Here is a 20,594-nt window from a genome sequence, read left to right as displayed (position 1 = left end):
TTTACGAGTTAACGATTGACAATTTCAAACTAAAACAAAAGCCGCGTTATTCCTGAGAGTCTACTGCAGAGCCAAAAGTCGTTCATTTTCTACTTAACACTCATTGTTAAAGGGAAATAATCTTCAAAAAAAATCTTTTTTTTCAGTTTTCAGATTTTTTTTTGAACTGAATAAAGCACTGAGCATTTTAAAACACTTTCTCACCTTCCATACACTTAGACGAATGTATGCTGTAAATAAGTTTCAGCAACGTTACTTACAATGGCTGTAAAACAACGGTGAAAATGGCTGAAATTCGACGCTTTTTAGCGTAGGTATTCTCCCCCTTAATGGGAAATTTTTCATCCTCTTAATTCGTAGCTTCATATATTAGACAAAGTATTTTAAGTATGGTTGATTCTCTATTTCTACTTTTTTTATTGTTTATGTTGGGTGCATATTTATAGCTGTTTCAAAGCAACAGAAATGTCAACACGTCGTATTTTACCGAATTATCTTTTTTTTAATAAGGCTGATAAAAATGTAACGTCATTTTCAAACTATAAATTAATAGATGAAAAATTTAAACTAATTTTGAAAAAAAAAGCGTCGTTGGCATTTCTTTAGTTTTGAAACAGCTAAGAGATTAGAAAATTTATTTAAATCGACTTGAAATCATTTTTATGTTTAATTACCTGTTAGTGAGCAAAATTTTGTGGCAATCGAGTGAAAACTGTGCAGTAATCCGTTTAAAACAAGTTAGTCAAAATTTTCACTTACATATTTTACCCACTAACACAAAATCACAATATCCATAAAGTTATGCCAAAAGTTGCCTTATCTAATATAAAATTGTCTGAGGATTCCAAATCTAACTCCACTTTAATTATACGATGTATAATTATGGTTTTGGACGTATTGGATAAAATATATTCGACTATTATTTTGCCAATCTTTCAAACATAAATAAAAAAACAATATAAATCGATGTAATGCGACTTGTGGCCCATTTAACTTGTTAACATTTCGTGGCAATCGAAACAATATTTGTAATAGCTAATCACTCAATAATTAAAAAACATGAAAAACAAGACAAACTCAATAAACCTGCATTTTATTTTTTCAGAATAAAAAATAACGAAATTTTTCAATTTATGTTACAATATACAAAATAATCACTTGGAAATATCAAATAAATCCTTTTAAAGGTGATAGAAGAAACTTACTTAAAATACTTTTTAATCATATCACAAAAATCTGACTGACTTCCTTTGAAAAAGTGCAAATTACACTACATCACTGACTAATTTACCTCCTCTACACACATCTAAGCATAGTTATAAACTATGTATAACAATAAATAAAACCCCGTTAAATCAATTAAAAAATGTTAAAACAGATCCCACAACCCCAATTAAAGTGGAAAAGAAAAAAATAAATAAAGTGTATAGGTAACTTGATTACAGCCTGATAGAAAAAAAAGTGTTTAACACTTGCAGATAATACAACAGTTATTTGATACATTTCCATCAAACACACATACAAACACCCTATTTAAGTAATTAGGCACGGGGTAAGGAAAGAGTTGTGCTCTTGTAGATTCGCCTACGTCTTAACCCTACGCCCTCCTTTGATAAAGCCGTTTCGACTCGGTTTATGGCCGTTTCTTGAGTCACTAAATCGAGAATTCTTCGATCTTGATTCGAAAACTACGTCGGAATCGGTGTCGCTGTCGGATAAATTGCCTTTCCGTGGTACAACTGAAACAAAACGAGTTTTTCAAAACTTTGAAACAAAAACTAAAAACTTTGCTTTCACTTGCTTTAGCTTATTTTTATCGAAAATGTTTTTAAAGGTTTAGGACTTTTTTGAAATAAATTCTCAAGTTTTTTTGTCGTATTGTCTATAATAAATCGATAAATCGCCGAACTTTTTTTTAGCTAGAAACGCAGTTCTATCTTTACATTTTGTCAAAAACAAAGTCAACTGTTCTCCAAAATTAGCCAAAAATTGTGTTATTTTTGCCTTGTTGGTATATTTTTTAAACTGGATAAAAAAATCACTAATTTCAATAGAAATTGATATTAGTTCAGTTTGTTTTATTTTGAAGATCTTGTCAAAACACGCCTAGAAAATCACAAAAACAAATCGAAGTTGATAGAAAACTGTGTCTGCCTCATCCCGATTCAACACATTTGTCTTACAAATAAGCCAAAAGTCTACCAAAAATTAATCTAAAATGCTGTTATTTCCAAATTTTCAGGCGCATAAGCATGTTTCTAAACTAAAATCTACCTACATTTTACGAGATTTTAGTAAAACGAACCGAATGTTCATTAAATAAAGTTGAGAATGACAAAATTTTTGCTTTTCTGGTGCGATATTATAGCTTGTTTTTCAACCAGAAGATCAAGACTTCGTTAAAAGAGCTAAAGACTCTTAAGTTTGACAAAAATAGTTTACTGTTGTCTTTTTCGAGCACACTTTTCGAAAAATTGTCTAAGACAGGCTGTATAATCAACAAATTCAATAAAAATTGATGTTATATTAGCCAGGTTCGTGCATACGTTGTGTGCAGGTTTTTTAAAATTAGATACGTGAAACACGGTGTATAACCTTTTGTATCTGGAAAACTACAAACTTTTTAAAACAAGTTAAGTTTCTTTTGGTTTCTTTTGACTTTTAACAAAAATTAAAGAATTCTCTCAGATACTCGTAACCTTTTTAAGCCGATACAACTTTCTAACACATTTTTTACGTTTTTCAAGATAATATACCCAGCTTGATGATTAATGATTATACAATGTGTTTTTAAATGATTCTCATCTATTTAACTTTCAAATTGGTTTACATGTAAAAAAAATGTGCCGATCTACTGAATTGAATCCTCTGTCCATAAATGTCAAATCTGTCAGTTGACAAATTCAATTAATTTCTTTTAAAATTTTTGTTAAAATGAATTGGAGACTTAATACATGGAGAATGGTAATATTCGATGTCTAAATGTCTATCAACGATTATATGAAGCGAATTTTCTGATTTTATATGAGAAATTCACACACGACTAGATGAGTATCATTTAAACACATTGTACTTTTCGATTTTTCTCGTTTTTAAGCAAAGAATCGTTCAAAATCAAGTCTTAATTTAAATTGGCGCTCAAAACGTCGTTCTCAGCAAGAATAAAGCTATATCATCTTTTCTACTGCTAGTTTTGAGGTTTTTAAACAAAGTACAGGGTGTTTCAAGTTTTAGTTCCAGTGAAAAAATACAATACTTCCCGTTGTCCAAAGGAAAAAAATATATTTCAAACGATACAGTTTTTAACACGCTTTAACTTGATGCTTTAATATTATCCCAAATTTTGATGCTATGAGCGTGAAATGCAAAAAACTATATTAAAATTTTTTCATTTTCAAATTATTGCAATCGTTTTCTCATAATAAAATTCTTCCTATTTTTTAAGTAAGAATTCTGATACTGAAGTAGTAGGCGTTTTGCGCAAATGAAATTTAAATTTGGTTAAGATCAGACAAATGTTTTATCTTAGTCACCTTTGAGAAAACAGAGCTCGTGTCCAAATCGAAAATAATTTTGGTCCCAAAAAAAAATAAATAAACGAAATTTTCTCTATGACCCATGATCTAAATTAAACGTTGGTTGCAATTCTTGTGACGAATAATCCAAATTTAAGTCTAAATAAAGTTCATAATGCCACAGGTATGAGTTGAACTAGTATTCACTAAATTCTAAAACGACACAAGGAGTAACCGTATCACATTAAGGTGCACCAAGAGTTACTCGATTGACACCCATTTCGAGTTTTTCTTCAATGGAGTATTGGAAGGGCATTTTTTAACAAGTAATGACAGTACGAATTTTTGTGAATCTCAAAGGTGACTAAGATAAAACATTTATTTGGTCCGTCGTCTGCGTTAATTGACTGTCAATCAACGCAGTCCACGATTTGGTCTAAATTAAATTAAAAATTCATTTGGCCAAAACGTCTTGGATTTTTTATTATTTCAATTCCGGAATTCTCACTTAAAAAATAGGAAGAATTTTATTATTAAAAAAAGATTGCAATAATTTGAAAACAAAAATTTTTTAATCAAGTTTTTTGCATTTCACGCTCATACTATGAAAATCTGGAATAACATTAAACAATCAACTTGAAGTGTGTTAGAAACTCTATCGTTTGCGATATAACTTTTTTCTTTTGGACAACTAGAAGTATTTATTTATTCACTGATATTAAAACTTGAAACACCCTGTATTGTCAGAAATCAAGTGTTTTCGTTAAAACTGGTACAAAAATCGTTGTTTATTTTATAGTTTAAGTTATAAGGTGTTTTCAGCTTTTCTAAAGCGATGTCATAGGTCATAAAGCTAAATTCATGAATCTATCCAAAAACTTTTGTCATTTCATTGAAAAATATACAGGATGTAACAAAAAAAATGGGGACAACAGGAAACCAGAACTTACCTCTATACCAAGTTGCACCGTTTAAAATTTAGAGGGCGACAAATTTCAAAAATTAATTTCAGTTTTCTTTAATAATTTTGTAATGAAATCATCGATTTCATTGCAATTTGATAAAAGTAATTTGCCATCAATACCATATGTTTTCATACTATTCCTTTTGTTTTTCCTAGTTTGTGAAGTACTCACCAATCAACAATTTTACTAACACATTTAATACATATTTTTGTTATACGTTAGCTTCTTCTTTCATTTGAAAGACACGTTCTTTTTTAACAATTTTTGTAACATAAAATTTTTGCATCGGCTTCTGTTTTGGAGTAAAAAAATAATTTGAGTCGATGTGTCAAAATTTTAGACCTTCGCCCATTTATTATTATTATTTAATCGATTATTTCATTTAGAAGTTACTAATAAAAAACAAAAATAATTTATGAATTTTGGCGCTCTCTAACTTTTAAACGGTGCAACTTGGTATGGAGGTAAATTTGGTTAAATCGTTTTATTTTGGCTTGGAGAATCTCTGGTTCTGGTTTTCGTTACACCCTGTATTTGTGACACACTTTGAATCTATTCTCATTCCGACTCACTTATAACAACTTTAGTCAGTCACAGAATGTAATATCATGACACTGACAACGTCAATTCACAGAATCTCTGGTTGATTTTTGTCCCCATCTTTTCGTTACACCCTGTATATTATGGTTTGTACCACTTTTTTCAAAAATACAAGGGTGCGTATACCAAACGGAAACACCAAGTATAATACTCTTAATTAATTGGCGAGAGTTCCAATTTGAAATTAGGATTTAAAATGACTAATAAGCAGTGTGAGGAAATCTTATGGGCGAAGGTTATTGCATGGACGCGTGCTTGCAGTCAGATAAACCTTTAAATCGAAATGTTGTGGAACAGCTTGCATTGTTAATATAAGTTAGGAAAGGGTATTAAAAAATGTTTAGACAAAGAATTTTTTGTTTCAACCCTCGCGAAGAGGCTGAAAAGACGTTTTAGCTAAAAATTTGCAAACACCTAAAATTGGACACATTTTGCGTTTACATACTCATATCTTCCTTCCGGATAAAGCTAGAAACTCCGTTTTTTTGCAAACAAATTTTCAATAAATGCAGATTTATACGTAATTTAACAAGGTTGAGTTTTGATAAAGGAAAACCAAAAAAATTACATTTTCTTGTAACGTTGCATAATTGTGTAGTGAAATTTTCGAGATGCGAGAAAGTTTTTTAATTTAAAAGATAGACTCCTACATAATCCAGACGAAATAAAGCTAATACTTGAAATAAATTTTTGGTGCAAGAATCATTTCGTTATCTGTAAGACTCACCAAGTTATTGCAATTTAAAGTTACTGCAAAATGCGCCTGAGGTGAAACCGAACCCTATTTCCCTCTGAAGCGTGTTCATCGCCTTTGATAACATTTCGAGAGCTAAAAATCGTAATTCGTAAATAATTAAAAAATAATTAATGTCACTTATCTATTAATATTATACCTTTACTTTTAACCGCCCTAACTCTCTGTTAATTTTAATAATATCTAAAAAGTCAAAAGAACATTTTTATCTCATGTACTTATTTAAAAAGCATAAAAGTGACCCAGTAGAACTAAATTACGAAATTGTAATTCATTTCAAAGTATCCTTTGGTGTGACATTAATATTTTTTAATTATTTACCATTTTTAGCCCTTGAAACGTTTTCAACCACACCACGTTTCAAAGGGAAATACGCTGCGATTTCACCTCGAGCACATTTTGTAGATAACTAAATAATCCTTGTTTAAAGTCCTTTTTAAAAAAATATAAAAATCGTAACGTTTCTGACGAATCAACAATTGTAGTTACACGCTGGGGTACTTGGTTAGAAGCAAATTTCTAAAAATTTTAATCAATTAAAATCATTTGTTTATTGCTTTAAACGACGATGCACAAAGCATTAAACAATGTAAAACTTTAGTTTTAACCACAAATTTAGTTTCTCAACTTAATTTTATTGAAAAGAATTTTTCAAATATTCCAACTACGATCAAATTTCTAGAAACGTAAAATTTTAAATTATCCATTACAGTTGAGAAATTTGAGTCTACGTTGATAGAGTTAAAATCTGTAGAATGGTCATTACAAGATAAATTTAATGCAAAAATTGACGCAGTTGTTACTAGAAATCCCGATTTTCTAGTTTTAAAACAAATAGCGAATAATGTACCACCTTCGACATATTTTGCATTAGCACCAAACTTTTTATTTACTCCTGTAACCAGCTGTGATATGGAAAGATCTTTTTCGAAATTCAAAGATATTTTAACCGTAAAACAAAATCAGTTTTCGAGAATTTAGAAAGAATCACAGTTATTCAAGCGTATTTCTCAGAGAAAATGATTAAAATATTTTTATTTAGTTTTTAATTTTAATTTCCACTGAATTAAAACGCAACATTTTCAAAATGTAATAGTGACTTACGCTCCCCTGTATTAAACATCTTCATTGGTGTCCATGTAAGATTGAGGAAATGATGAAGATATTTTTTAACGATTATGTCAAATTAGGTGCCTTGTCAGGGTTTGAACTAGCCAATCAGAAGCTGATATTAGCGACTATTTTAAAATTGGTTCAGAAAACAATCTCAACAAATATACCGCAGTCTTAATATATTAGCGACTATTTTATGCCACAATTTTTCTTGGGTACTCCGTAATTATAATAAAACAATAATATTTATGTTTTAATTAGATTTTTGTAAGCGACCGGTAACATTAATTGTATAAACCCCAAGTAAACTACGCCAATGCACGCGCTGTAACGGACCATTTCATCGATAAATATGAACATCGTGAGAGCGCTACGACGAGTCGGCTGATCTGTTGTGGCCTCATGGCCACCCCATAAAATTTTCTCACACTGCTAATAAGCTAATTTAGGACAAAATTTAAAATTTAGGCGTTTTGAGTTAAATAAATATTCAAACCAAAAAACTAAAACAATTACTTACGTGGAGGTAAGTCTTCAATCAACTTGTACGTCGTAGGCTTCGAGCCCGTCCACCTCCTCGAACACCAATTGTAGCATAGATACACCAAACCCCACATCGCCCCAAAGAAGGCCAAAACAGTACAAACAACCCCCAAAACAACATACAAAATACTCCAACTACAATCCGAATCCTCATCAGTTTTCAAATAAACTTTAAACAAATCCTGCATCCAAAACGCTTCGCATTCACATTTCCTCGTCTGCTCGTTACAAACACCATGCCCTGAGCAATTGTTCTGACAAATTGCCGTCTGCAACTTGGTCACCGAAAAACCCAAAAGTCCCGCATCAACTCGCAACTTCTCCCTGAGATGTTGCACGATATCATTTGCCGGATATGCAGTGCCATCGGGTGTTTCCACATAGAAAATAATCATTGCTTTGCCGGAACCCACTTCGGGTTTAACGTTTCGCACTTTTAACTTCGAACCGTCGATAACAAGAAGTGCGAGTTTTCCGGTGAGAGTGTTGTATTGGGCTTGTGAGAGGTGTTTGGCGTTTATGTCGATGGTGATTTCGACGAGGTTGAGAAGTTTTGGGTCATTTTTGACGGTGAATGTAACAGTGTCTGTATCGCTAAGACCTTGTTCATCGAACACGGTCAAGTTGAAGATGTATTTCCCGGCGATAACGTCTGTTAAAATTAGAATCGGTGATTCGTCAGATTTTTCAGCTACGTTTCCTATGGCAAGGGATTTATCGTCGCGGGTCCATTTCCATTTAACTATGGCCCAATCATCTTTTGATTTTGAACCGTTGACTAAGACGGCATTGAGGGGCAATTCGACTTCAAAGTCTCCGCCGGCGTTAGCTTTGGGCTTCTGATTGACATCTGCAAAAAAACACGGAAATGCATATCCACAAAAAAAATTGCAAGAAAGCAACTGCATTTGAGCAATTGAGACAAATATTTTACAATTTAGGAGTTACTAAGTTATAATTTAGATTCACGTTGAACGATTATAATTTGGACTGTGGAAGTCCTAAAATACAATGAAGTTATTAATGATCTTCAAAATAATAATTATGATAAATTATCAAACTTTCTTTAAATCTTTTTTTATTAATAACATTGTTGAACATACATAAAAGCCATTAACTAAAAAACCGTTCATAGTAGCACTAAACTATTTTTTTTAAGTTCAACTCTGTGTGATTATAATCACTAAAGTGGAATTGAATAATAAACATAAAATGAGAGAAAAAAAAAACAAACCAAAAATCAATAGTTCTAATACTTCAAGATTTCAAGTTTTTTCGTTTTTTAGGTTCATTTAATTTTACTAAATTTTTAATTATTCATTAAATTTATTAGTAATACTAAAATTTAAAATTAAAATTTTGTTAATTATAAATTTTTAATTTTTAAGAAGGAAGTGTCCTTAGACCTTACTTTCTTTTTAAATTTATTTTTGGAGTTTGCTTCAACTTTATTTTAAGAATTTCAAAAGCATTTTACGATTTTCGATTTAACGAAATTTGTAAGGTTAAGGTTTCTCGGATTTTCAAATTATTTCTTTTGATTCATAGATTTTAAGTTAAGTTTAGGTTTTTAGGTTAATCATTACTTTTTTTAATTTGTAGGACAAAGTTTGAAAGTTTTAGAAGTAAACTTGTGTTTTCAGTTTATAATAATTTGTCTCCTTAAATATTGTGAGAAAAGCACTAAATTTTCAGATAACGTGCATTGTTAACTAACGAATGAAAATGGAGCAAATTGAAACGACCGAAAGCTTTTGGAAATTCGCAATGTGACTAAAAAGCTGGTTTTATTGTTTCCTAATTGTCTGTTATACAGAGTCGCTAAAAAGTATGGATACATTTATAAATACAGCCTGTATCAGAACTCACTCCCCACCGGAAATGTGCGTTCCTTTACAAAAAAATTCTAACTCTTTGCGTTTGAGAAATAAGAACGTTTGAAAATACCCAATTACAAAAGGCCTTGCTCAGGAGGATTAGGGGAGCAAAACACGTTGCTAGGAAAACAAAAATAGGTAGAGCGGACAATAAAAGTGGGCACTTGAATTATTTTTTATTCCTTAGTAACGTATCTGCTGTATGCAGTACACCTGGGAGAGAGCTTCTGGGATTGGTCATTTTGAGACCTCTCTATCTCGCAAACTAAGAATAAAAGACCTTCATTTTTTTGCATTTTTGACATCTCTATTGCTGTTACCACAAGCACCTCTCCGGTGGGGAGTGAGTTCTGATACACCCTGTATAAAAAATATGCATCAACGTCTCAGAGATGTTTATCAAATTTAAAATTTTTATCTCCATTTGTTCTGAAGATACAAAGCCAACATGATTTTTTTTATTGGCAAGAAATGTCAAATTTAATATTCTAAGAATATTTCAAAGTTCTGTAATATACCACATGCATATTTAAAAAAATTAGAGAACTAATAAAATTTTGTTAGCCTTAAAAATATTATCTTAATCTAACTAAAAGTCAATAATAATTGTTAAAATAACACTAACTAAAAAACACATTTTAATAAAAAATAGTTTTATAAAATATTCTATTGTGGCACGAATGGTTTTGGAGCACGACGTGCTCCAATAGAATGAGTACTACAATTAAGTCTTATAAAACGAGTGTATGACACAATTTTTTCTACTTTCTATTTTTGTTGTTTGTTTTTGTTTAGTTTAACTTATCAAAATCTGTTCAAACTATTTCCTCTTAATTTTGTTAATTATTCGGGATTTATCAATAAACGACTTAACGCTGTTGACAGGTCACACACTAAATTACAGTGATGACACTGATAACTAATGATGACACCCAGCCTCGCACTGCAAATACAACTCCTAAAAATTTTAGAAAAGGAGTTGCACAAAAGTTCTCTTCACAATTCCTAAAGATCTCATTTACTAATCTCTAAATGCAGCATTTCTAAAAACGTAAACTTTTGCAGAATATACTTGATTCTGCGACACATGTATAGAAAATGATATTCGAAAATAAAAGAAATAATAAAAAGTTTCTTCTGATGTTCAAAATTCCAAGAACCTAAACCAAACGTTCTCAAAACTCTAAATTGAAAAATTATGAACAAAAAAATTAAACAAGACCTAATTATTATTGTTGTTTAACAAAATACTCTGTTAATGAAAGCGATTAATAATAATCGCTACCCTTTAAAGTGCAAACGAGCGATAATGGGTCAGTGCCTTTAATGGTTAATCGCCCATTAACAAACAAATTGATTACAGCATTTTTTCGTTCACCGCAAACTATTTTATTCTGATGGTAAAACTTTAAGTTAATATCCAATTACATAAAATCAATTTCATCTTTTTAATTTCAATTCAAATGCAAAGAAAAACGAGGGAAATTCAGTAATAATCAGTCATTCAAAAGCATGGTCAAAAGTAATAAAGTCTATGTGTAAGACGTAATTTTTGTATTTAAAGTATGTCCAAAAACTTACTAAAGTCCATTCACGAACATCTTTCCTCTAAGCAATAAAACGAAGCTGAGGGTGACAGGTACCAGTGCACCCTAAACATTTCGTTTACTTCCATACCCTCATTAGCTTGATGCTGGTTAAAACTCGAAATTTCTGAAAGTTTTACGTCGCTACCTCCCTCTTACTCCCACACCATCATACACTCTGATAAGGAAAACAAAGACATATTGGGTAGGTATCGAAAACCCTCGATTTCCAGAACACAAGAAACAGACAAGTGTGTTCGGTTAGACAGTGATTATGAAAATTTACAAGAGGTACCCCTTACGACTTAGAGGAAAGCGGTTCGCGAATGGAGTATACCGTAAGAGAGGTAGGTGATGATTTCCAAACCGTTTTTTAAGACTCATAAAAGTCATAAAGAAAAGAAAAAATTAATGAAAGCAATACTTACTCTGATTCACAGTGACCGTTACAGTATCGCTGGCAACATTGTTATTATCATCCGTAACGCTGACTTTAAATATGTAGCTTCCCTTCGTTAGTCCCGTAACATTTGTTTTACTCAAACTACTGTTGGCAAATTCGACTTTTGAAGGTCCCTCAACTTGTTCCCATTTAAAAGCAGTAATTTTATTATCATCTGAACTATTCGTAGCATCCAAAACAACCCAAGTCTGAGGCAAACTAATCGTTATATTGCTTCCAGCTTCAGCAATTGGAGGTTTATTAGTTGGAGGTTTCACAAAAACATGAACTTGAGCTGTACTGCTTTGGCCCGCACTATCGGTCACCTTTAAAGAAAACGTATACATTCCTTCCTCTAAATTTGATAGTTGAAGATAAGGGGTTCTCGTATCTTGCATATCAACAGCTTTTTGAGCATCGTCGGGACTTTTTGTCCATTCCCAAGTCGTGATTGCATGATCATCGGTGCTGAGATTGCCGTTTAATGTTATGTTGTTGTGCGGCAAATAGATAATTTTATCTTCACCTGGAAATATTTAGTATTGTTATTTTTAAAATAAAAATAAAGAATTTGTGTTCAACAAACCAGCGTTTGCATCTGGTGGATAATCGGTGAATTTTAAGACTGTTACGTTGGCTGTAGCGGAGCTGGTAGCCTTGTCTGTATCTGTTACTGTTAACTTGAACGTGTAATTCCCAGGTTTTTTCAAATCGTTCAACTGTAAAGTCGCTGTGTCTTTGAGCTCCGGTTGATAACCTAAATCGTTACAGAAAAATGTGTTATCCTGTTGTCAAAAAAATCAGATTGTTTTTAAGACAGTGGGAAAAAGCAATAAAATACTAACATAATAACACTAAAGAACAAAAACAAGGTTCTTGCGTTTTACAACACAAATGGTATGATTTTTTCTTAAAAATTAAAAATAAAAGCAGTTCTCGATTTCGTATTAAACAATTGAAGGACTTAGTGTAAGAATATATGCCAGACCTTCTGTTAAAATATTAGATCAACGGTTAAAATAATTTATCTACAGTTTCAGAATAAGCACTATTGTAAGAAGCCACAGCACAAGTAATGAGACAGTCCTCCATTAGATGGAAGTAACTTAAAGCATTAATTAACTTGCATTATTAAAATTCTAACAGAATTTTATACAAGAACTAATTAATTTGTGTTTGTGACTTATCATGTTCTTACACTAAGTCCTTCAATTGACATTTAATCTAATTGGACAACTTTAGAAACATATGATTCAATAATGTCTGAGTTTAAAAACGAAATGGAAAAAGAGGCGTAAATAGCAATTTTCTTCAAAAGCAATTTCTTAGTTCTTACCGCCTAATCAAACATAATTATAATTATATAAAACAGAGCCAGATCAAATGTGAGACGAGCAAAACACTTGCCTCAGAGAGAAAAAAAAGGAACATAAAACATAGAGGTACAGCAATTTGTTATACCTAACTGATGTTAAAAGGAAATAATGGAAATCATATAGAAAATATCAATTTACAACTGGAAGAAGCGCCTATCAGTTAAAAATATAAAACACTGCTTTATGTTAAGGTGGGCTAAAAAATATACTATTTTCGAACAAAATCGTATCTTCTCAACTTATTTGCGGGGAAATTCTTCAACACAAGTGCAATTCTACCTAAACAAGCTTAGTGACTTCTCATCCTGGTTTAATAGAGCTGAAAATTCACTAACTCCACTTGTTTGTTCATTGATCTGGTTGAAGAATGTGTTAATGAAACGCCAAAAAAACATAAATACATATGTATATCCCTTACGGAAAATAATTTGTGATTTTTTAGACCGGTTTAGCAAAGTTTTTCAAAAGACTGAAAAAACTGACCAAACGTCAAAGTAACTTTATGATTTTTCGGTCCAATTTTAACGAAATGTCGCTAAACATGTGCGTGTTAAAACCGAAAAAAACTCGGAAATAGGATTTAAAAATTAATGTAATTTTTGTCTGAATTTAATTCAGTTATTTAAAAAAATGCCAAAAAACCATCCCAAACGTTCAAACTGCAAACATTAACCGTCAGTTATCGTAAAATGTATGTTCTTTCAGTTTATTTTTGACGAAAACTTAAACATGTGCTAGCTGTAACTCTCAAAAAAGAAAAAATAATCTAATTATCCACCTAATTTAGTTTTTAGCTTAAAGACGTGCTTAATATGAAATAAACGCACATCGGTTAATTCTACTTTATACGAGTAATCAAATCAGCCTTAGCAAATAGAAATTTGACACAATCAAATGAAACAAATGAAATGTTTATTTCACAAAACATCAGCCAACTAACAGAAAAAAAAACAAAACAAAAGTAAAAAATATTCCATATCTCTGTAATCGTTATTTTGCATTTGTATAACTCTTAAAACAGAGAAAATAATATAATTTTCGATCCAATTTTGCGATCCTTCAGTCGTTTTAGCCAAATGTCGCAAAAATATGAGTTTTTCGCTTAATAAAAACTTTTTTGAAAATTTAGTTTTTCAATTTACGAGCTAAAAAAAGCTAAAATAAAACCAGTTATGGCCCGGCCCAATTTGACTATACTTCGTTTAATTTTTTACAAAATTTCAAAAATTACATTTCTAGATAGAAAATGTGTTATTTTATTAGTGAAACGCAAACTCGGCAAAATAATGTCCGTTTCGAGCAAATTTACTGATTTCAATTTCTAATCAAAATTGGCTAAAAAGTGCATTATTGTCTTAAAAATCTATTTAACCGTTCAAAAACTTGTAGTAACTTTATGTTTTTCGGCAAATTTTTTGACAAAATTTCGCTAAACATTACTCGAAAGAGACAAAATAACGTAATTTTTAAACCAATTTGGTGCCTACTTATGGATGCTTGAAAAAAAAATTATAAAAATCCAGTTTTGTTAACTTGTGATGTGTACTTATGTCTTTGTAATAATTTTCCAATAAAGAAAGTAAACTAAACAGTCATTCGTTATTCCTGTTTTCCTGGTCATCTCTAATTTATCAACATTCGTTTCTTGCACTAAAGATACAGTCATTACGGATAGGCAATGCAATAATTGTGAAGCCTCAAAATTCGCACAACGCTTAAAATATCCGAATAAACATTTTCCCGCCATTTATGGTCACTGTTTTCGATTTAGCTCAGTGGCGCCCCCAACGGTAATTTCACTTCTGAATATCAAATATAAATTGTCACTGTCAGTTTGATCGTCGATCATATATGAACAGAAGTTAGTATTTTTTTCTTTTTTTACGCAACCGACCGTGTATAAACAAAAGAGATAATAGTGATATTATAACCCATTTTAATTCATAGTAGAATTGCAACAACGCATTTGAATTTCTCGGAATGAAAAATAAGATAGAAAGATAGATTGAAAGTTTCTGTGTTAACCTAATTCCCAGCGACATTTTGAGCTAAGGAAACCCACCAGAAACTCTCAATTTGTGCTCCATTTGACTTCAAAAAATGCAAATGAATGAAAATGACTATAAAATTATGACATCTGTATTTGACAGTCATTGTTGCCAACTTATAATTTCAGCACTTGGACAATTAATAGAGATTTTTATTTTGCCAAGTTACGCCCAAGACATTACTAAATTAAACAGTTGGGAATGCTTTCAAAATTATCAATAGAATTTAAAATTTGTCTTAGACTTAAAAGTCAAAATAAAATTGAGAAGTCAACAACAAATTGTCCCCATATCACTATGTGTACAATAATCTGACATTGTTTAAGCATTTTCACATTTTGCAAAACGCAAAAGTTTTCCAAGATAATGCGATTTTGTTTAATTATTCCAAAAGTTAAAGAAATTTAAAACTTATAAAAACTCCATACCTAACGGTCCTTGTTGCAGCTCCCAGTGCCACGACACGATCCCATCATCATCAGTCGATGTTGAAGCATCCAAAACAGCCGCATTATTTGGCAACTTAATAACTTGATTAGCTGGCGTAATAACAATTTGTGGCGGTTTATTAATCCGTGAAGGTGGTAAGACTGTCACATTGACAAACGTTTCGCCATAAGCAAACGAATTCGAAACGCTGACTTTAAAAGTATACAATCCTTCTGCCAACTTTGACAACTGAAGTTGCCCGCCATTTTGATGCTTAACCGCAGTGCTGCCATCTGGTTGTTGTAACGACGTCCATTCGTACTGATATTTTTCGTCCTCGTTCGAATCATCCGGCGAGACATTGGCGATCAAAGTTACTTCATTATCTGGCAATTTCACAATTTTGTTTTCGGCACTCACTGATAAGTGTTTACGAGTGACAGGAGCCGACTTATTTGCAAGATCTAAGATTCGCTCAGTCATGATTTCACTGCTGTGTGATCCCATATCTTTTAGGTCGAGAAGAACACAATCACCGGAATGGTTTCGAATAAATCGCGGTTTGCAAGTGCACGTTCCAGCACGCGATTTTGGGTAATTTTGGACGCAAATTTCATTAGGGGCACATCCATTATCTGTACCCACTTCACAGCTGAGATCATAATTATAAGTGGATTCGTCCATTACTAGATCTTTGTAGATGTCCTGCAGTCTTCTCTTGTCGTTCAACACGTTGTAAACTTCCCGGTCCAAATGTTCAGTCGAAAAATCTGAAATCGTTAAGAAAATGTAATTTCCTACAATTTCCTAAATTGCGAATAGGTTAGTAAACCAAAAAAGTTAGGTGCAATAGTTATTGTAATGAATATCTCAATAAAAAAATCCAAAATATATTTTTTTGATAATTGGGTTCTTTTTGCTAATTGAGTTGGTAACAGGTCAAACCATCATCAAATTAATAAGAATTTACTTGCGAGTTAAGATAATTTAATAACTTTTTTTTAGAATTTACCTTCCATTTTAATGCTCTAATAGACGTATTAATTTCAAGTACACTTCAATAATTTTAAATTATTTCTTTTTAAAATACACACAAAACTTAGGCTTATATTATGCCCAAAAAACATTTTAAGTTTTGGTTCCAAAATATTTTTTTTATTTTATCTCAAATATAACTGGCCTAAAGTTTGTTTATAACATGATACCACACAATTTTTTCATAAAACTTGAGCAAATAAATAATATTAGTACTTTATTATGGTGAAAAAAAACTTCAGTCGTCCTTTAATTTAAAAGTTAGAATTTTTGTATATTTTTTGATAAGGTACCACTGAATTTTCAAAAAAATTAATAACTAAACAGAACAGGGAACAAATATAATATTTTACTGACTGTTTTTCTTGCCAAATTATAGATAAAAAAATGCGAAAAGAACAATTTTAAATTTTGCTACAGCTATTGAATTCTGTTAAATATCTAATCAAAAAATTTCTCGGAAAACGATATTGCTTCCAACTATGTATTTATAACGCCGAAAGTATATCGTTTTGGATTGTTTTAATTTAAAAACGTGTTTAACCGCCAAAAAAAAGCAAAAATAATTACATTATCGACACCCTTCTGTAATGTCTTAGGTAATTTTGATGAAAAATAGCGTCTTTGGATTCAAAACATGCTAATATAAGACAAAAATTATATTTTTCAAGCTTGGTATAAAACAATTTAACAAAAACTCCGTTTTTACCTAATAAAATAAGAGTAAACGCTGGAAGTTGTGGAAATTGGAATTGTTGCTCCATATTTCTCAACAAATTTTCTAATTTTCTGTTAATTTTTTGCAAAATTTCAATAAAGAACAGCGTTTCTGATTAAAAATATGCCAGAACAATCAAACATTCAAAATAATGTAGGTACTACCACTAGGTATTAAAGTACTAACTTTTCGATACAATTTAACGATTTTTCGACTCGTTTTAGAAGAAATTTTGCTAAATAAATGCGTCTGTAGATACAAAATGTGCTAATATAAATGCAAGAATGGTAAAATTTATTGATTCTTCAAGCTTGGTTTGAACAAATGTGACTGGTCCATTCGCGTTGTTAACTTTTAGCAACAAATCAAAATTTAACAAAGCTTTCTATAAACCAGCCCTTAGGGTACAAAAGAATTAAAATTGGATTCAAGATTAAACTAAGTCGAATTAAATTGCTATCTGTTTAGCATAGACACACGTCAATTAACCGCGATTTTAGTTTTTCGGTATATTTTCGACGACTCTTTCTGGTTAAACAACGTGCTGAAACGTTAAAAAAAGTTACTTAGTTTAGTAATCAAAGAAAAAATTCTGCAATTTTTCGACATTTTTTAAAATTGGCGAAAATTTTGCTTTTCGGGTTTCTGACAAAAACAATGAGCTGAAACGCTGAAAAAAAAGAAATAATTTTTTACCTAATTTACAGATTTCTCGTCCCGGTCTAATAAAATGTCGCCAAAAGTTTTAACGTATTTAAAGGCTCAAAAAAAGGCTAACACCATTTTGAACCCAATTAGATTACAAGTATGTAACAAGTGTTCAATAATTGTTCTGTTCAGATCGCCTATGTGTGGCAATTGTCACAAAAAACGTATGTCTCAGTTAACATTACAAAACAATGACAGATGACAGCTGTCAATTCAATTCACACATTCAATTGCGCTTGCAGGGTAAATTCTTGAACGTCTGCATACAATTAGCAGGATTTTCATTGTGATTTTTATCGAAAACGAATAAATGCAAAAATAAGATAACATTTAAACAGTTGACAGCAAACCATATGAACTTATAACGCAACCCACGTTCATGCTAGGAAGAGAAAACCGCAGCAAACCACGACCAGAACAATTATAGAACATTTGTTATTTATGTATTTAGTAAAAATAATTTTTTTAATTGTTGTAATTTCATTATTTTTATAAATTTTCTTCAGTTTTTATTTATATTTTACTTTTCTTCCGTATTTGATTTAACTTTTGTCTCACTGCAATACTTAATTTTAATTATTCTAATTACTCAAAAAAATACTTTTCACTTATTTTACAATACTACTTAAAATTAATCATTGGTTTATTATAACACAAAATCTAAACGAGATACGAAGTCTTGACTGATGTTTTCTACTTTACCTAAATTTGCGCCAGTCATCAAAAAAAGTTTTAAATTGTTCACAACACAAAGTAGCCTCGCTGGTAATGAAATAAAGAACCTAAATATTTGAATAATAAATAAACCGTATATTTACTCTGACCTGCTACTTTTTTGCGAATTATTTATTTTGTGAAAAAGTTTTAAATATTGTCAACTTGCAGTTAAATCGTTTAAATTAAGACAATAGTACTAATTTAAAACTTATTTCATAAATAAATTTGTTAATGGAAACGATTAATAATCGATACTGTTTAAAACGCTAAAGAGTGTAGCAAGTGAGCACACGAGTTGATTTCGTTGATCGCCCTGTTTTATTCGACAGTAACAATTTGAAATTAACACCAAACCAAAATTCATGTTTTTTATCGCTCTATTTTTAACTTCAATTTCAATTTTCAATAAATGCAAGAAAAACTGTGGAAACTCGGTTATAATCAATTCAAAAGTGATAAAGAGTAATGATTATGTGAGATATAATTTTTGCAGTGTTTTCTTTAAATTGCTCAAAAAAAGTTGCCAGGAGGCACGATAAATGTGCCTCAAGCAACAATTCCAGAAAAAACTTAAACACACCTTGAGCCAAAACATCCTGCCACGAATCCTCGTCAGTCGGCTTCACAAGAACCATCGAAACGCGGTCCTTTGAGTCAGGATTTAAACTCAACACAGGTTTGCACAATTCGTCACTAGCACAAGTGATATGATAACATTTCTCATCGGTCATAAACGCAACATTGCACTGTTTCTGCAGACAACATTTAAGGACACAATCTTTCAACTTGCTAACACCTTCAATCTCCTTGAATGTACCTAAAAAAATACTTTTATCACTGTTGGTGGGCTAATCCCACACGATTTACCTGCCGTGAGATTGCCTTGGGGCACGAACCCATGAAACGTTCTTTCATACAACCTTGGACATAACGGGCGTAAATTCTTCGACCCCGGATAACAAAAATCCCGTGGTAAGAGTATCACAAGAAGGAAAACAATGTAAAATAAGCGTCTGTATGCCATTCCTGGAAGGAATTAACTGAATGTTTCCGCCGTTGATAACACCAGCTTTGATAACGCCAGGATACTCACCAATGGTTGTTGGCGGAAATTGTTAACATTTAACTACAGGCTCGATAACACAACGTGAATTTATTAATTAAAATCCATTGGTTTGTATTGGATTTATAATCAGGTGCTTTTGACACAATTGAGTTTTTTGACAGTTGGCAGATATTTGACAGCTTCCACAGATTTCGACAGCGTTAGATAACACAGTGTCGCAACATTTAAAAAATATAACTAAAACCTTAGCTAACAATTAATCAGTGACCTACATTACGTTCGTTGTGACTGCAGAATAGTGTTGCAGTAATTATTTGTCTGGTGATAATAAATTTGACAGCGGTGACAGTGGCATTCTCGAGTTATTTAGGTCAATGGTGGGAATAAAAGAGGACAGTGTTGGGTTCAATTTTTGGCGCGCTATAAATAAAATATTGTTACGACTTTTTTGCTTGAAAAACAAGATGTATAACCCATTTTACATGGAGCTGTGCCAGAGATTTTCCAAATATTTTTTGAATAAAATACACGCCTGAAAAATGTATGGTCGAAGATTTGAAAGCGAGGCATTCATTTTATAAATGAAACACTTGCCAACGTTTCGTGCCCACGCAAATTGTGTTTTTTGAGCAATTTTTGGCTCCATTTGAGAATATTTTTAGGATTATAAACAGAAATACATTTTTGTATTTAAATAACTAAAATTCGTACGAGTATAAATATGCACATATGGCATTCGTGTGAATGTAAATAATTATTGGAATATTAATAGAAACTCATAAATATTGCGTACCTACCTTATAATTAAGTATATTATAATTGCGCCATCGATAAATGACTCTTGTGGAAGATAAGTTATTCAAACCATTGCGTTGGGTACAAGGAGTCAGTATTTGGTTGGGTATTTAAATGGCATTTTAATTTTATTTTCTAATATTGCAATGAAATATAAATGTATTTTATTTAAAATTTTTTGTTATCTATAATTTCAAATGTACATACACGTATACAAAAAAAATAACATTAACAGACTACAAGTTTTTATCAGACTTCTGGTTAGTGATTTGATTTTTTTTTTTATTAACTTTATCTAATAAACATA

At 31.3% G+C, this 20,594-nt stretch overlaps 1 protein-coding gene across 2 annotated transcripts; it reads right to left on the bottom strand.

Moving 5' to 3' along the window:
• Positions 1-1,076: 1,076 nt before the first annotated feature.
• On the bottom strand, positions 1,077-19,682 carry LOC654942 (uncharacterized protein). 2 transcript variants are annotated; one of them, XM_008197870.3, is made up of 8 exons: positions 19,520-19,682; positions 19,294-19,466; positions 19,007-19,243; positions 15,248-16,018; positions 11,982-12,152; positions 11,382-11,921; positions 7,468-8,340; positions 1,077-1,739 (listed from the first exon to the last, which is right to left on the bottom strand). In XM_008197870.3, exons 2-8 carry the CDS (start codon positions 19,448-19,450, stop codon positions 1,585-1,587), a joined length of 2,904 nt encoding a protein of 967 aa, XP_008196092.1. In that variant the 5' UTR covers positions 19,451-19,466; positions 19,520-19,682; the 3' UTR covers positions 1,077-1,584. The 2 variants fall into 2 exon arrangements, with proteins under 2 accessions (XP_008196092.1, XP_008196091.1); XM_008197869.3 differs by having other exon boundaries at positions 19,294-19,452.
• Between the last annotated feature and the right edge of the window lie 912 nt (positions 19,683-20,594).

The sequence above is a fragment of the Tribolium castaneum genome, chromosome 6 (genome assembly GCF_031307605.1).
Source record: "Tribolium castaneum strain GA2 chromosome 6, icTriCast1.1, whole genome shotgun sequence".
NCBI classification, from domain to species: Eukaryota; Metazoa; Arthropoda; class Insecta; order Coleoptera; family Tenebrionidae; genus Tribolium; species Tribolium castaneum.
This window is presented reverse-complemented; position numbering and strand designations above follow the sequence as displayed.

What these genes read in the sequence shown, in the direction of transcription:
- LOC654942 (XM_008197870.3), bottom strand. Translation starts at nt 19,450, where the DNA reads ATGGCATACAGACGCTTATTTTACATTGTTTTCCTTCTTGTGATACTC. An exon ending in GCTGCAACAAGGACCGTTAG is followed by an intron (nt 12,153 to 15,247) that starts GTATGGAGTTTT and finishes GTAACGATTTAG; the next exon opens with GTTATCAACCGGAGCTCAAA. An exon ending in GATTGAAGACTTACCTCCAC is followed by an intron (nt 1,740 to 7,467) that starts GTAAGTAATTGT and finishes GTTTTGTTTCAG; the next exon opens with TTGTACCACGGAAAGGCAAT.